We start from the raw sequence: 16,348 nt of genomic DNA, 5'->3' as shown, positions 1-16,348 counted from the left end.
TGAATACAGTTACATCTGTAAGTATGTCTTACAATATCCTTCTCCATAGCAACACAGTTCTACTCAGAGTTTGATCATTACAATGACAGCTCGCACCCTAGCTTGATTACATTGCTGTAATGTTACAAAAAGGAAGGTTTTTTTAAAATACAATAAACGCCCCTCCCTGAACCCCATGCAGTGCGTTGTAAGGAGAGAATTAAGAGCTTTAAACAATGTCCTTAGCTCAAAGATTTATCTTTGATAGTAGTTGCTTCACAAAATATGACAATATGCCATACTCGATGAAGTAAGTCACAGACTTATTTCAGAACGAGGGATCACCTCCACTTCCATCTGTAGGAGAGAGAAAAAAAAACCAGCCAGTTAGTCACACATTAATTTTCCATCACCCATTAAATAACTCCATAGTCTGTGCTCATCAGATATTAATTACTAATCACTATCCTCTAGCAATACAGCGCCTCTCCTGGTAGGAGGGTGTAATTACAATGTGACATGTTTACATAGCTATTTTCCATTATGTTTACATAGACTGTTCTCTGGAGATTTATAATGTGGAAAAGTGCATGCAGGAGTAAGATTTTTTTTTTTAAGATATTGCAGTCAGGAACGAGGTCAAGCCTCGAAGTGAAATTCTACAAAGTTTACCTGCCGCACTGAGCAAAAGTTTGAAAATTCATTTTCCAACTTTTTAAAACTTTCAAAAGTTACAGAAGAAGCACAAGGACGAGGGTGGGATGGGGATGGTCACAATCTGATACAACCTCGTACACTACTTTGAGCTGATGGCAAGGAAGGTGCACGCTTGCTAGATTTCCTTGTTTCTCAAAGAATTAGGATGGTGACCACCCCAGTCCAAACAGATCAATTCCCTTCGCTCAAGGCCTTTCAGATCAGAGTTATACTGCACACAGTGTCACACAAGCCAGCCTCCAAAAACAGTCGGGGGTGGGGAAGTGAAACACGCCTGATGGCTTTTCGAGGACTTCTCTCCAGGTCAGGCGTCTCTCCTGAGCTACGCTATCACTGAGTCACCACCAGCAATGGTTGGGAGGACGGGTGAGTTCGTGAAAGGTTAGCTGTACCCACTCTTTCTGGGGGTCTCACACTAATGGCCTTCTCGATATTAGAAGACTGGAGGCTGGACTATGCCACTGGTGTCAGGGTGCTGTCAGCCTTAACCCCATTATTATCAATGTTCAGCTGGGATGGCAGTCTATGTTTAAGATATAACATAGTGGAAATGAGATCCAAGAGTTAGGAGTAGTGAACGGCACTTTTGGTAAGTAGTCCTTTCATATGAGGGATCAGCAGGTGGGATGGGGTTCACAATAGGATAACCAGACTCTGGGATAGATTAAATCATTGAAAGCTGCTGGATAGGAAGAAACGGTTGTTTAGAAGGCTCACGTACTGTTGGCCTTTATCTCAGTGGGCTGGAATAGTGTTTATATAAAGTTCTGGTTAAACCCCATCGGGAGTAACTGTGTTCAGTTCCGGGCCCCGCACCTCAGCAAGGAGATATTGTCCTGGGAGAGGGTGCAGTGCAGATTCACCAGAATGATCCCGGGGATAAAAGGGTTAAATTCCGAGGACGGGTCACACAGACTGGGCTTGTATTCCCTCGAGTGTAGAAGATTAAGGGGTTGATCTAATCGAGGGGTTTAAGATGATTAAAGGATTCGATCGGGTCGATAGAGAGAAACTATTTCCTCTGGTCGGGGGGAGTCCAGAACAAGGGGGCAGAACCTTAAAATTCGAGCCAGGGCCGTTCAGGGGTGATGTCAGGAAACACTTCTTCACACAAAGGGGGAGTGGAAATCTGGAACTCTCTCCCCCCAGAAAGCTGCTGAGGCCGGGGGGTCAATTGGAAATGTCAAACCAGGGATTGATGGATTTTTGTTGGTAAGGGGATGAAGGGTTACAGAACCCAGGTGGGGAGATGGAGTTCAGATACAGATCAGTCAAAATCAGATTGAATGGTGGAACAGGCTCGAGGGGCTGAATGGCCTCCTCTTGATTCTACAATCAATGAGCTGAATGGCCTCTTCCTGCTCCAGGTTTGATCTGTTTATTAACAGGCTAATATTAACAAGAGCAAAATGTCAGCAGGCCTACCTTGATGGAAGTACTCTTGACTGTGACTTTGGAGTTGATACAACTCATCGTTAAACCCATCACAGGGTGACCTTGAGGCAAACGTCTCAAATACAGTTTCATACGAAGTCAACTCTTCGAGGAAGGATTGTTCTTCTGGAGACAGGTCTGTTGCGGGCCGTGAGTCCGGGTTGCAGGCCGCTCCCGCGTAATCGGTGTCCAAATCACTGGGACATCCGGAACTCCCACCCAACTGGTGGCAGCTGGGACCTGGGACACTCCCCTGAACTGTGGGAGCACCCAGATCCTTCAAAATGTTCTCTATTACATCCGCATCCTCTTCTTCCTCGCCATAGCTTATCATGGAGAATTCTACTCTCCTCCATTGCTTGAGGGCTTGGAAGTCCGGGATTGGGGCTTTGGCCGGGAGGGAGGAGCTACGGCTCAGGCAGCTGTCTTTGGCATAGTCCTGCTGCGGGTCGACACATCCAGCACCCGGGCAGGTCTCCCGGCCATCAGCCATGTGGAAGCCAATGCGCTTGGCCAGGCTCCGTTCCATCTCCTCCAGGTAGCCAAAGTAGCAGCTGGCGGGCAGCTTGATGGGTGAGGCCTCTGGCGTCAGGATGCCCTCGGGCGTGGTGGGCACGTGGATGTAAAGGGGAGCTGGCACCTGGGGTAGACCCATCACGGTGCAGCCTCCGTTACCTGGGCTGTCCGGTGAAGGGGGAAGTTTCTCGTACAGCGAGGTGCAGGGCTCCAGGGGGTAGTAGAGGTCGGTGGTGGTCTGGGCAAATGGCTCCTGGCTCCCGAACGTGAAGCCGGTGCCCACCAGCTGGGGGGTGCAGGGCGGTGTGGGTGAGTTAGCCCCGAACATACAGTCGCTGTAGGACAACTCGGGGAGCTTGCCCATCCGCTCCGCCCCTCTCAGGCCGGGTTCTTCCTTCTCCCGTGGCAAGGGGGGGAGAAGCCCCCCCCGGTTGAGAAGCTGGGTGTCCTCCTCCCCGCCCGTTGGCGCGGGGGCCTCGGCAAATTCCAGGCCGCAGATCCCGCTGAAGTCAAAGGACTGGGCTGAGACCCCACTGGTCGGGGTGCTGGACATGGGAGTGAAGACTGTGTCAGGACTGGATAGGTAGCTGGGGGACTGCATAACCTCTTGGAGAGATGGTGGAGCTGGGGGAGCGTAAGGAAATAGCAGACTGTCTTCCTGTTCCTCAGTCAGCTGCTGTCGAAGGCACCAGGCTTCAGACTCACTGAAAACAAGACAATAATCCACATGAGCACACTCTGATACTTTACAAACAGAGGCACTGATTACACAAGCAAGCAAGTTATGTTAAACCTTTATAAATCACTGGGTTCTCCCCCAGCTGGAGAATTGTGTCCAATTCCGGGCCCCGCACTTTCAGAAGGATGTCAAGGCCTCGGAGAGGGTGTGGAGGAGATTTACTGGAAAGGTCCCAGGGATGAGGGACTTCAGTTAATGTGGAGAGACTGGGAGAAGCTGGGATTGTTCTCCTTAGAGCAGAGAAGGTTAAGGGAGAGATTTAATCGAGACGTTCAAAATCAGGAAGGGTTTTGATGGAGTAAATAAGGAGAAACTGTTTCCGGTGGCAGGAGGGTCGGTAACCAGAGAGACACAGATTGAAGAGAATTGGTAAAAGAACCAGAGGGGGAGATGAGGAGAATTTGTTTTTTACACAGTGAGTTGTTGTGATCTGGAACGCGCTGCCTGAAAGGGCGGTGGAAGCAGATTCAATAGTAATTTTCAAAAGGGGGAATTGGATAAATAGTTGAAAAGGAGAAATTTACTGGGCCGTGGGGGAAAGAGCAGGGGTGGGGGAGTGGGACTGATTGGAGAGATCTTTCAATGACCTAGCACAGACACGATGGGCCAAATGGCCTCCTCCTGTTTCTATGTTTTGTTATAGCCCCTAATTGGTGGTGCAGTGAAGGTTAAAGTTAGATGTTCCCTGCGAGAGTTTCTATCCTCACCTCACTGTGTAGTTGTAGCCGAGCACAGGCACCTCAGCACATTCCATCTGAAGCACAATGTAGACCCAGATCCACACAGCATCCTTGGACTGCAGTCGGACAATCATCTCCACCCTCGCTTCACTTCCTCTACTCACTAAAAACAAGAACACAAGGAGAGAACCCATTAAAACTCACATCGTAGGAATGACAGAGAGAATCAGTGAACAGAGACACAGATAGAGGTGATGGGGAACCTCTCTCTTAATACTTACAAAAGCGATAATGCTGAGCAGATGCATGTGAGAGATCTTGAGGATGGAGGAGGTTGTACCAGGATTTGCCAATGAGTTCAGTCTTCTGGTAACCCAAATAGTAGCCAACACTGTGGGGAGACAACACACGATTGGTGATTATCAATAGGCGAGACGGTTACAGCCAATACACGAAGGACATTGCTTGTGGCCAGTCTCATATCCAAACCTTGTACAAGTTTCCAAGAACCAGACTGACCACATGTTGCACTGTGGCCTGTGTTTCTGAGTGTCTCACGACAGGCGGTGTTCAGGCTGACCAGCTCAACTGGGGATGGGACGAGGGCAATGAGGGCTGAAGGGACATGTGTGACAACAGAGGTGGAACTGGAATTGGAGACAGGGGCAAAGAGAGACAGAAAGCCAAAAGCAGAAACGGCCACTTTAACTCACTGTCTTTCTCTCCCTCTCTTGCTGTCTCTCCTTTATCTTTGTGTCTGGCTCCCTCTTTATCTATGTCAATTTCTCTATCTCCATGTCTTCCCCCCCCCCCCCCCCCTCCCCTTCTCTGTCTATGCGTCTATTGAGCCTGGGACAAGTGTGCGTGTATATGGGGACATAGTGATAGAGAATGGGACAGATGTGTCTGTGTGTGTGTGTGTTTGTCCTCTTACCTGTCAGAGAGCTCCGTGAACATCATGTCTTTGGAATGTTGACTCTCAAAGAACCCCAGAAAGAGATGATTGTCAAAGAGCCTGGGCCTGGTGTCCAGAGGGGCACAGAAGGCGATAAAGACCGGTTTGGAGGACCAGTAAGCTCCTGGTGGGGGCTGGTGATATCGGCCCCTGATCAGCACCAATTTGTTGCCAGCACTTTGCCTCCTGACAGACCTGGAGGTGTTAAAACGGCATCGGAAGAGGCGTTCTACAAAAATAGTAAAAGAGAAGGAAAGATGAGAGAGAGCCGGGGCACAGGCTGTGTAAATGTACATTCGAGACATGTCTGGGGCAGTGGGGGAAGAGAGGAGATCTCCTACTCACCAGTGTCTGTGGGAGAGTTAAACATCAGATTACTGCTCAACACCAGATGGTCCAGGGAGTCGGTAATGTCATAAATGCTGTCGCCCTGGGCTACCAAATCCACCTGAAAGGACAGCAAGAGGAATATTTCAAATACAGCACAAACCCAATTTAAAACCCTTGCCAACACTGCAGTCTCGCTCCTTTTCCATTGTAATCCTAAGTATTTTTGTTAAAACTCCTCTCCACACACCCTCCTCCCCACCCCCCCCCCCCCCCCACCCCCAAGACTGAGTGCCCCATTGCCCAGTGATACTCACCAGTGAGTGACCCAGATGCTCTGACACGTTCTCCGACACATAGATGAGCTTGCCCTCGTTACTCAAGGCTATGAGGAAGCCGGGGAGAGACTGAACAAAGTCAGCCAGCTCGGGGGACGAGATCAGAGGGAGAGTACCTTCCAAACCTCCATCTGGAAACAGAGAAGGAGAAACAGAGAGTTCCTTGTTAGAAAGGGGGAGGGAAAGCAGCAAATTCAAGGCAAGTGTCTCACTGAGAGGGGCCAGAGACAGTGCAGGCACGATGGGCCGAATGGCCTGTTTCTAAGCCCTGTGAACTCCAGTCAGATTTGGCACTTGGTCACTTAGTCCCTGTCAGGTTTTTGAAAGCTTACAGGTGTTCTGCTGACTGACAGATGGACTTACCTGGGCTGAAGAAGACAGATTTCCTGGTGTAGATACACGCTAAAGACATGATGTGCAAATAAGAGAGTCTGGATTTGTCAGCATCAGAGATAGGCAGCAGTTCTTTTAGGTTCCTGATCTCGGCGTTGATCTGATCTCTCCGGGCTTTCGATGCCCCCTTGGTGGATCTGTACATGTTGCTCTATCTCTGGGTCTCAGTCTCTGTCTCCTCTCCCTCTGTGTCTTCTCTCTCTCTCTCTGTCCGTCTCTCTCCCGCTCTCTGAAAAGGAGCTGCTTTTTGCACCAGACCTGGATCCTGTGCTGCTGGATCTGGTGCTGGAGGCAGAAGCGACGCTGCCTTATATAGGGCTGCTGCCTGATGGGGGCAGGACCAACCCGACAGGACTCGTTCGCATCAGTGCAACCAGAAGCGAGGGGAGGGAGAGGGATAACAGTTCTCTCTGACTACATCCACACGTCACTTCTTCAGGGGGATGACGCGAAGACTCAGAGCGTCCCAATTAGGAGAAAACCCGAAACTCGACTGATGGGGGTGGGATAGAGAGAGCGAGAGAGGAATACAGAGAGAGAGAGAGAGGAATACAGAGAGGGATGGAGCGATACAGAGAGAGAGAGAGATAGAGGGATACAGAGAGAGAGAGAGAGAGAGGAATACAGAGAGAGAGAAATACAGAGAGAGAGAGAGGAATACAGAGAGAGAGAGAGGAATACAGAGAGGGATAGAGGGATACAGAGAGAGAGAGAGATAGAGGGATACAGAGAGAGAGAGAGAGAGGAATACAGAGAGAGAGAGAGAGAGGAATACAGAGAGAGAGAGAGAGGAATACAGAGAGGGAGAGAGAGGAATACAGAGAGAGAGAGAGGAATACAGAGAGGGATAGAGGGATACAGAGAGAGAGAGAGGGATACAGAGAGAGAGAGAGGAATACAGAGAGAAAGAGAGAGAGGAATACAGAGAGGGATACACAGAGAGAGAGAGGGATACAGAGAGAGAGAGAGAGAGAGGGGGATACAGAGAAGGATAGAGGGATACAGAGAGGGAAAGAGGAAGACAGAGAGGGATAGAGGGATACAGAGAGAGAGAGGGATACAGAGAGATAGAGGAATACAGAGAGAGAGAGAGAGAGAGATAGAGGGATACAGAGAGGGATAGAGGGATACAGAGAGAGAGAGGGATAGAGAGAGAGAGAGAGAGAGAGAGAGGAATACAGAGAGGGATAGAGGGATACAGAGAGAGAGAGAGGAATACAGAGAGAGAGAGAGAGAGAGGAATACAGAGAGAGAGAGAGATGAATACAGAGAGGGATAGAGGGATACAGAGAGAGAGAGAGGGATACAGAGAGAGAGAGAGGGATAGAGGGATACAGAGAGAGAGAGAGGGATACAGAGAGAGAGAGGAATACAGAGAGAGAGAGAGGGATACAGAGAGAGAGAGAGAGAGAGGGATACAGAGAGGGATAGAGGGATACAGAGAGAGAGAGAGAGAGATACAGAGAGGGATAGAGGAATACAGAGAGAGAGAGAGAGGGATACAGAGAGGGATAGAGGGATACAGAGAGGGATACAGAGAGAGAGATAGAGAGAGGGATACAGAGAGAGAGAGAGGGATACAGAGAGAGGAATACAGAGAGAGAGAGAGAGAGAGGGATACAGAGAGGGATAGAGGGATACAGAGAGAGAGAGAGAGAGAGGGATACAGAGAGGTATAGAGGAATACAGAGAGAGAGAGAGAGAGAGAGAGGGATACAGAGAGAGAGAGAGAGATAGAGGGATACAGAGAGAGAGGGAGGGATACAGAGAGAGAGAGAGAGGGATACAGAGAGAGAGAGAGATAGAGGGATACAGAGAGAGAGAGACGAGAGAGAGAGGAATACACAGAGAGAGAGATAGAGGGATACAGAGAGGGATACAGAGAGAGAGAGATAGAGGGATACAGAGAGGGATAGAGGGATACAGAGAGGGAGAGAGGGATAGAGGGATACAGAGAGAGAGAGAGAGGAACAGAGAGATAGAGGGATACAGAGAGGGATACAGAGAGAGAGAGAGGGATAGAGGGATACAGAGAGGGAGAGAGGAATACAGAGAGAGAGAGAGATAGAGGGATACTGAGAGAGAGAGAGAGAGGGATACAGAGAGGGAGAGAGGAATACAGAGAGAGAGAGATAGAGGGATACAGAGAGGGATAGAGGGATACAGAGAGAGAGAGAGGGATAGAGGGATACAGAGAGAGAGAGAGAGATAGAGGGATACAGAGAGGGATAGAGGGATACAGAGAGAGAGAGAGGGATAGAGGGATACAGAGAGAGAGAGAGAGGAACAGAGAGATAGAGGGATACAGAGAGGGATACAGAGAGAGAGAGAGGGATAGAGGGATACAGAGAGGGAGAGAGGAATACAGAGGGAGAGAGAGATAGAGGGATACTGAGAGAGAGAGAGAGAGGGATACAGAGAGGGAGAGAGGAATACAGAGAGAGAGAGATAGAGGGATACAGAGAGGGATAGAGGGATACAGAGAGAGAGAGAGGGATAGAGGGATACAGAGAGAGAGAGAGAGATAGAGGGATACAGAGAGGGATAGAGAGAGAGGAATACAGAGATGGACAGATAGAGATAGAGGATGCAGAGAGAGAGAGATAGGGATACAGAGAGAGGGAGAGGGATAGAGGAATACAGAGAGGGATAGAGGGAGAGGGATACAGAGAGGGATAGAGAGAGAGGAATACATTGAGGGACAGATAGACATAGAGGGGGATACAGACTGAGGGATACAGAAAGGGACACAGACAGACGGATGCAGAGAAGGACAGATAGGGGGAAAGAGAGAGGGATACAGAGAGAGAGAATGAGATAGTCAGAAAAGGGGGTAGAGAGGGAGACAGAGAGAGGGGGAGAAAGAGAGGGAGACAGAGAGAGGAATATGACAGATACAGAGAAGAAATATTGTGAGGGGGGGCGGGGGGCAGACGGAAAGAGAGATATAGAGAAGTCCATGCAGAAAGGGGCAATTTTGCGATGATTACGGAGAGATGGGGCACAGTGCATATACTCGCTGATAGGGAGATTCGGAGTGTCGAGGTAGGTTTAGGAATTGCGGGAGAAACAGGAGTGAATTCAGATCAATTTCCTTGGCTTTTCAGCACCACAGCCTGTGGACAGCGCCATTCTCAACCAGGGTCAGAATATCCAGTGTGATGGGGAAAGAGGGAAGGGGAGAGACAGAAAGGGAGAGAGAGAGAGAGAGGATGAGAGAGGGAGTAGAGAAAGAGGGGGGGAGGGAAGGACAGAGGGGGCGGGGTTAGAGGCGATGCGGAGTCAAACCAGATTCCGTCCCTCTCACAGACTGTTTCCTGGGAGTTACTTGAAGTATCAGCTGCTGTTGGATGCAGGAAGAGATTATGGCGAGAAACGATGAGCAAAGAGAAAACAGTGTCGCTCATTAAGTAAATCTAACCCGGGGGGCGAGAGATTCATATCTCCGGAGTTCCCCGTTCAACTGGGCTTCGACTGGGAGCAAACAGCACAACATCAAACCAGGCAATCTCCACTGAATGATTCATGTTGTGTGAAATTGTTTTCCTCGATAACCAGTACAGGTCCCAGCTGATCTGGGTTTCAATGGAAGACTTTACATACATTTCAGTGACAATCTGAATTATTCAATCTCAGGATAATCTGAATAATATCAGGTGAAACAGGGAGACAGAGACAGAGAGAAATAGAGAGAGAGAGACAGATAGAGACACAGAGAGAAAGAGAGGGAAGGAGAGAGAGAGAGTGTGAGACAAAGAGAGAGAAAGGCAGAGAGAGAGACATGCAAAGTCAGAGAGAGAGAGAGAGATGCACAAAGAGAAAGGCAGAGCAACGGAGAGAGACAGAGACAAAAAGAGAGAGAGAGAGAGACAGTCAGAGAGAATTTAGGCGACTTGAATGAAGAGGTTCTGGAGGGCAGACAGTGACTATGGAACCCGTACCCCAGTGAGAGTCAGTGTGTGTGGAACCCGTACCCCAGTGAGAGTCAGTGTGTGTGGGACCCGTACCCCAGTGAGAGTCAGTGTGTGTGGAACCCGTACCCCAGTGAGAGTCAGTGTGTGTGGGACCCGTACCCCAGTGAGAGTCAGTGTGTGTGGGACCCGTACCCCAGTGAGAGTCAGTGTGTGTGGAACCCGTACCCCAGTGAGGGTCAGTGTGTGTGGGACCCGTACCCCAGTGAGAGTCAGTGTGTGTGGAACCCGTACCCCAGTGAGGGTCAGTGTGTGTGGAACCCGTACCCCAGTGAGGGTCAGTGTGTGTGGGACCCGTACCCCAGTGAGAGTCAGTGTGTGTGGAACCCGTACCCCAGTGAGAGTCAGTGTGTGTGGGGGGCCCGTACCCCAGTGAGAGTCAGTGTGTGTGGAACCCGTACCCCAGTGAGAGTCAGTGTGTGTGGAACCCGTACCCCAGTGAGAGTCAGTGTGTGTGGGACCCATACCCCAGTGAGAGTCAGTGTGTGTGGAACCCGTACCCCAGTGAGAGTCAGTGTGTGTGGAACCCGTACCCCAGTGAGAGTCAGTGTGTGTGGAACCCGTACCCCAGTGAGAGTCAGTGTGTGTGGAACCCGTACCACAGTGGGAGTCAGTGTGTGTGGGACCCGTACCCCAGTGAGAGTCAGTGTGTGTGGGACCCATACCCCAGTGACAGTCAGTGTGTGTGGAACCCGTACCCCAGTGAGAGTCAGTGTGTGTGGAACCCGTACCCCAGTGAGAGTCAGTGTGTGTGGGACCCGTACCCCAGTGAGAGTCAGTGTGTGTGGGACCCATACCCCAGTGAGAGTCAGTGTGTGTGTGGAACCCGTACCCCAGTGAGAGTCAGTGTGTGTGGGAACCCGTACCCCAGTGAGAGTCAGTGTGTGTGGAACCCGTACCCCAGTGAGAGTCAGTGTGTGTGGACCCGTACCCCAGTGAGAGTCAGTGTGTGTGGGACCCGTACCCCAGTGACAGTCAGTGTGTGTGTGGGACCCGTACCCCAGTGAGAGTCAGTGTGTGTGTGGGACCCGTACCCCAGTGAGAGTCAGTGTGTGTGGGACCCGTACCCCAGTGACAGTCAGTGTGTGTGTGGGACCCGTACCCCAGTGAGAGTCAGTGTGTGTGTGGGACCCGTACCCCAGTGAGAGTCAGTGTGTGTGGAACCCGTACCCCAGAGAGAGTCAGTGTGTGTGTGGGACCCGTACCCCAGTGAGAGTCAGTGTGTGTGTGGGACCCGTACCCCAGTGAGAGTCAGTGTGTGTGGAACCCGTACCCCAGAGAGAGTCAGTGTGTGTGTGGGACCCGTACCCCAGTGAGAGTCAGTGTGTGTGGAACCCGTACCCCAGAGAGAGTCAGTGTGTGTGGAACCCGTACCCCAGTGAGAGTCAGTGTGTGTGGGACCCGTACCCCAGTGAGAGTCAGTGTGTGTGGGACCCGTACCCCAGTGACAGTCAGTGTGTGTGTGGGACCCGTACCCCAGTGAGAGTCAGTGTGTGTGTGGGACCCGTACCCCAGTGAGAGTCAGTGTGTGTGGAACCCGTACCCCAGTGAGAGTCAGTGTGTGTGGAACCCGTACCCCAGTGAGAGTCAGTGTGTGTGTGGGACCCGTACCCCAGTGAGAGTCAGTGTGTGTGGAACCCGTACCCCAGAGAGAGTCAGTGTGTGTGGGACCCGTACCCCAGTGAGAGTCAGTGTGTGTGGGACCCGTACCCCAGTGACAGTCAGTGTGTGTGTGGGACCCGTACCCCAGTGAGAGTCAGTGTGTGTGTGGGACCCGTACCCCAGTGAGAGTCAGTGTGTGTGGAACCCGTACCCCAGTGAGAGTCAGTGTGTGTGGGACCCGTACCCCAGTGAGAGTCAGTGTGTGTGGGACCCGTACCCCAGTGACAGTCAGTGTGTGTGTGGGACCCGTACCCCAGTGAGAGTCAGTGTGTGTGTGGGACCCGTACCCCAGTGAGAGTCAGTGTGTGTGGAACCCGTACCCCAGAGAGAGTCAGTGTGTGTGGGACCCGTACCCCAGTGAGAGTCAGTGTGTGTGGGACCCGTACCCCAGTGAGAGTCAGTGTGTGTGGGACCCGTACCCCAGTGAGAGTCAGTGTGTGTGGGACCCATACCCCAGTGAGATTCAGTGTGTGTGGACCCGTACCCCAGTGACAGTCAGTGTGTGTGGGACCCGCACCCCAGTGAGAGTCAGTGTGTGTGGGACCCATACCCCAGTGAGATTCAGTGTGTGTGGACCCGTACCCCAGTGACAGTCAGTGTGTGTGGGACCCGCACCCCAGTGAGAGTCAGTGTGTGTGGGACCCATACCCCAGTGAGATTCAGTGTGTGTGGACCCGTACCCCAGTGACAGTCAGTGTGTGTGGGACCCGTACCCCAGTGAGAGTCAGTGTGTGTGGGACCCGTACCCCAGAGAGAGTCAGTGTGTGTGGGACCCGCACCCCAGAGAGAGTCAGTGTGTGTGGGACCCGTACCCCAGTGAGAGTCAGTGTGTGTGGGTCCCGTACCCCAGTGAGATTCAGTGTGTGTGGACCCGTACCCCAGTGACAGTCAGTGTGTGTGGGGCCCGTACCCCAGTGAGAGTCTGTGTGTGTGGGACCCGTACCCCAGTGAGAGTCAGTATGTGTGGGACCCGTACCCCAGTGAGAGTCAGTGTGTGGGACCTGTACCCCAGTGAGAGTCAGTGTGTGTGGCACACCGTACCCCAGTGAGAGGCAGTGTGTGTGGGACCCGTACCCCAGAGAGAGTCAGTGTGTGTGGGACATGTACCCCAGTGAGAGTCAATGTGTGTGGGACCCGTACCCCAGTGAGAGTCAGTGTGTGTGGGACCCGTACCCCAGTGAGAGTCAGTGTGTGTGGGACCCGTTCCCCATTGAGAGTCAGTGTGTGTGGGACCCGTACCCCAGTGAGAGTCAGTGTGTGTGGGACCCGTACCCCAGTGAGAATCAGTGTGTGTGGGACCCGTACCCCAGTGAGAGTCAGTGTCTTTCGGACCGGTACCCCAGTGAGAGTCAGTGTGTGTGGGACCCGTACCCCAGTGAGAATCAGTGTGTCTGGGACCCGTACCCCAGTGAGAGTCAGTGTGTGTGGACCCGTACCCCAGTGAGAGTCAGTGTCTTTCGGACCGGTACCCCAGTGAGAGTCAGTGTGTGTGGGACCCGTACCCCAGTGAGAGTCAGTGTCTTTCGGACCGGTACCCCAGTGAGAGTCAGTGTGTGTGGGACCCGTACCCCAGTGAGAGTCAGTGTGTATGGGACCCGTACCCCAGTGAGAATCAGTGTGTCTGGGACCCGTACCCCAGTGAGAGTCAGTGTGTGTGGACCCGTACCCCAGTGAGAGTCAGTGTGTGTGGACCCGTACCCCAGTGAGAGTCAGTGTGTGTGGGACCTGTACCCCAGTGAGAGACTGTGTGTGTGGGACCCGTATCCCAGTGAGAATCAGTGTGTGTGGGACCCGTACCCCAGTGAGAATCAGAATGTCTGGGACCCGTACCCCAGTGAGAGTCAGTGTGTGTGGAAACCGTACCCCAGTGAGAATCAGAGTGTGTGGGACCCGTACCCCAGTGAGAGTCAGTGTGTGTGGGACCCTGTACCCCAGTGAGAGACTGTGTGTGTGGGACCCGTACCCAAGTGAGAATCAGTGTGTGTGGGACCCTGTACCCCAGTGAGAGTCAGTGTGAGGGACCTGTACCCCAGTGAGAGTCAGTGTGTGTGAGACCCGTACCCCAGTGAGAGTCAGTGTGTGTGGGACCCGTACCCCAGTGAGAGTCAGTGTGTGTGGACCCGTACCCCAGTGAGAGTCAGTATTTGTGGGACCCGTACCCCAGTGAGAGTCAGTGTGTGGGGAACCCGTACCCCAGTGAGAGTCAGTGTGTGTGGGACCCGTACCCCAGTGAGAGTCAGTGTGTGTGGGACCCGTACCCCAGTGAGAGTCAGTGTGTGTGGGACCCGTACCCCAGTGAGAGTCAGTGTGTGTGGGACCCGTACCCCAGTGAGAGTCAGTGTGTGGGGAACCCGTACCCCAGTGAGAGTCAGTGTGTGTGGGACCCGTACCCCAGTGAGAGTCAGTGAGTGTGGGACCCGTACCCCAGTGAGAATCAGTGTGTGTGGGACCCGTACCCCAGTGAGAGTCAGTGTGTGTGGGACCCGTACCCCAGTGAGAATCAGTGTGTGTGGGACCTGTACCCCAGTGAGAGTCAGTGTGTGTGGGACCCGTACCCCAGTGAGAGTCAGTGTGTGTGGGACCCGTACCCCAGTGAGAGTCAGTGTGTGTGGGACCCGTACCCCAGTGAGAGTCAGTGTGTGTGGGACCCGTACCCCAGTGAGAGTCAGTGTGTGGGGAACCCGTACCCCAGTGAGAGTCAGTGTGTGTGGGACCCGTACCCCAGTGAGAGTCAGTGAGTGTGGGACCCGTACCCCAGTGAGAATCAGTGTGTGTGGGACCCATACCCCAGTGAGAGTCAGTGTGTGTGGGACCCGTACCCCAGTGAGAGTCAGTGAGTGTGGGACCCGTACCCCAGTGAGAATCAGTGTGTGTGGGACCCGTACCCCAGTGAGAGTCAGTGTGTGTGGGACCCGTACCCCAGTGAGAGTCAGTGTGTGTGGGGGACCCGTACCCCAGTGAGAGTCAGTGTGTGTGGGACCCGTACCCCAGTGAGAGTCAGTGTGTGTGGGACCCATACCCCAGTGAGAGTCAGTGTGTGTGGGACCCGTACCCCAGTGAGAGTCAGTGTGTGTGGGACCCGTACCCCAGTGAGAGTCAGTGTGTGTGGGGAACCCGTACCCCAGTGAGAGTCAGTATGTGTGGGACCCGTACCCCAGTGAGAGTCAGTATGTGTGGGACCCGTACCCCAGTGAGAGTAAGTGTTTGAGGGACCCGTACCCCTTGAGAGTCAGTGTGTGTGGACCCGTACCCCAGTGAGAGTCAGTATTTGTGGGACCCGTACCCCAGTGAGAGTCAGTGTGTGTGGGACCCATACCCCAGTGATAGTCAGTGTGTGGGGAACCCGTATCCCAGTGAGAGTCAGTGTGTGTGGGACCCGTACCCCAGTGAGAGTCAGTGTGTGTGGGACCCGTACCCCAGTGAGAGTCAGTGTGTGTGGGACCCATACCCCAGTGAGAGTCAGTGTGTGTGGGACCCGTACCCCAGTGAGAGTCAGTGTGTGTGGGACCCGTACCCCAGTGAGAGTCAGTGTGTGGGGAACCCGTATCCCAGTGAGAGTCAGTGTGTGTGGGACCCGTACCCCAGTGAGAGTCAGTGTGTGTGGGACCCGTACCCCAGTGAGAGTCAGTGTGTGGGGAACCCGTACCCCAGTGAGAGTCAGTGTGTGTGGGACCCGTACCCCAGTGAGAGTCAGTGTGTGTGGGACTCGTACCCCAGTGAGAGTCAGTGTGTGTGGGAACCCGTACCCCAGTGAGAGTCAGTGTGTGTGGGACCTGTACCCCAGTGAGAGTCAGTGTGTGTGGGACCCGTACCCCAGTGAGAGTCAGTGTGTGTGGGACCCGTACCCCAGTGAGAATCAGTGTGTGTGGGACCCGTACCCCAGTGAGAGTCAGTGTGTGTGGGACCCATACCCCAGTGAGAGTCAGTATGTGTGGGACTCGTACCCCAGTGAGAGTCAGTGTGTGTGGGACCCGTACCCCAGTGAGAGTCAGTGTGTGGGGAACCCGTACCCCAGTGAGAGTCAGTGTGTGTGGGACCCGTACCCCAGTGAGAGTCAGTGTGTGTGGGACTCGTACCCCAGTGAGAGTCAGTGTGTGTGGGACCCGTACCCCAGTGAGAGTCAGTGTGTGTGGGACCCGTACCCCAGTGAGAATCAGTGTGTGTGGGACCCGTACCCCAGTGAGAGTCAGTGTGTGTGGGACCCGTACCCCAGTGAGAGTCAGTGTGTGTGGGACCCGTACCCCAGTGAGAGTCAGTGTGTGTGGGACCCGTACCCCAGTGAGAGTCCGTGTGTGTGGGACCCGTACCCCAGTGAGAGTCAGTGTGTGTGGGACCCGTACCCCAGTGAGAGTCAGTGTGTGTGGGACCCGTACCCCAGTGAGAGTCAGTGTGTGTGGGACCCGTACCCCAGTGAGAGTCAGTGTGTGTGGGACCCGTACCCCAGTGAGAGTCAGTGTGTGTGGGACCCGTACCCCAGTGAGAGTCAGTGTGTGGGGAACCCGTACCCCAGTGAGAGTCAGTGTGTGTGGGACCCGTACCCCAGTGAGAGTCAGTGTGTGTGGGACTCGTACCCCAGTGAGAGTCAGTGTGTGTGGGAACCCGTACCCCAGTGAGAGTCAGTGTGTGTGGGACCTGTA

The 16,348-nt window shown here is 53.1% G+C and overlaps 1 protein-coding gene across 1 annotated transcript; it reads right to left on the bottom strand.

The window, feature by feature from the left end:
- Positions 1-307: 307 nt before the first annotated feature.
- Positions 308-6,223, bottom strand: LOC137355902 (neuronal PAS domain-containing protein 4-like). Its single transcript, XM_068021517.1, has 8 exons — positions 6,049-6,223; positions 5,665-5,816; positions 5,366-5,468; positions 5,000-5,249; positions 4,347-4,456; positions 4,093-4,228; positions 2,122-3,350; positions 308-336 (listed from the first exon to the last, which is right to left on the bottom strand). The coding sequence occupies exons 1-8, from the start codon at positions 6,221-6,223 to the stop codon at positions 308-310; spliced, it is 2,184 nt and encodes a 727-aa protein (XP_067877618.1).
- Positions 6,224-16,348: the final 10,125 nt, after the last annotated feature.

The sequence above is a fragment of the Heterodontus francisci genome, chromosome 44 (genome assembly GCF_036365525.1).
Source record: "Heterodontus francisci isolate sHetFra1 chromosome 44, sHetFra1.hap1, whole genome shotgun sequence".
Classification (NCBI taxonomy): domain Eukaryota; kingdom Metazoa; phylum Chordata; class Chondrichthyes; order Heterodontiformes; family Heterodontidae; genus Heterodontus; species Heterodontus francisci.
Note: the sequence above shows the minus strand (reverse complement) of the source record. Positions and strands in the feature narration are given on the sequence as shown.

What these genes read in the sequence shown, in the direction of transcription:
- LOC137355902 (XM_068021517.1), bottom strand. Translation starts at nt 6,223, where the DNA reads ATGTACAGATCCACCAAGGGGGCATCGAAAGCCCGGAGAGATCAGATC. An exon ending in TAACTCTCCCACAGACACTG is followed by an intron (nt 5,250 to 5,365) that starts GTGAGTAGGAGA and finishes CTATTTTTGTAG; the next exon opens with AACGCCTCTTCCGATGCCGT. An exon ending in TGCTCAGCATTATCGCTTTT is followed by an intron (nt 4,229 to 4,346) that starts GTAAGTATTAAG and finishes TCTTGTTTTTAG; the next exon opens with TGAGTAGAGGAAGTGAAGCG.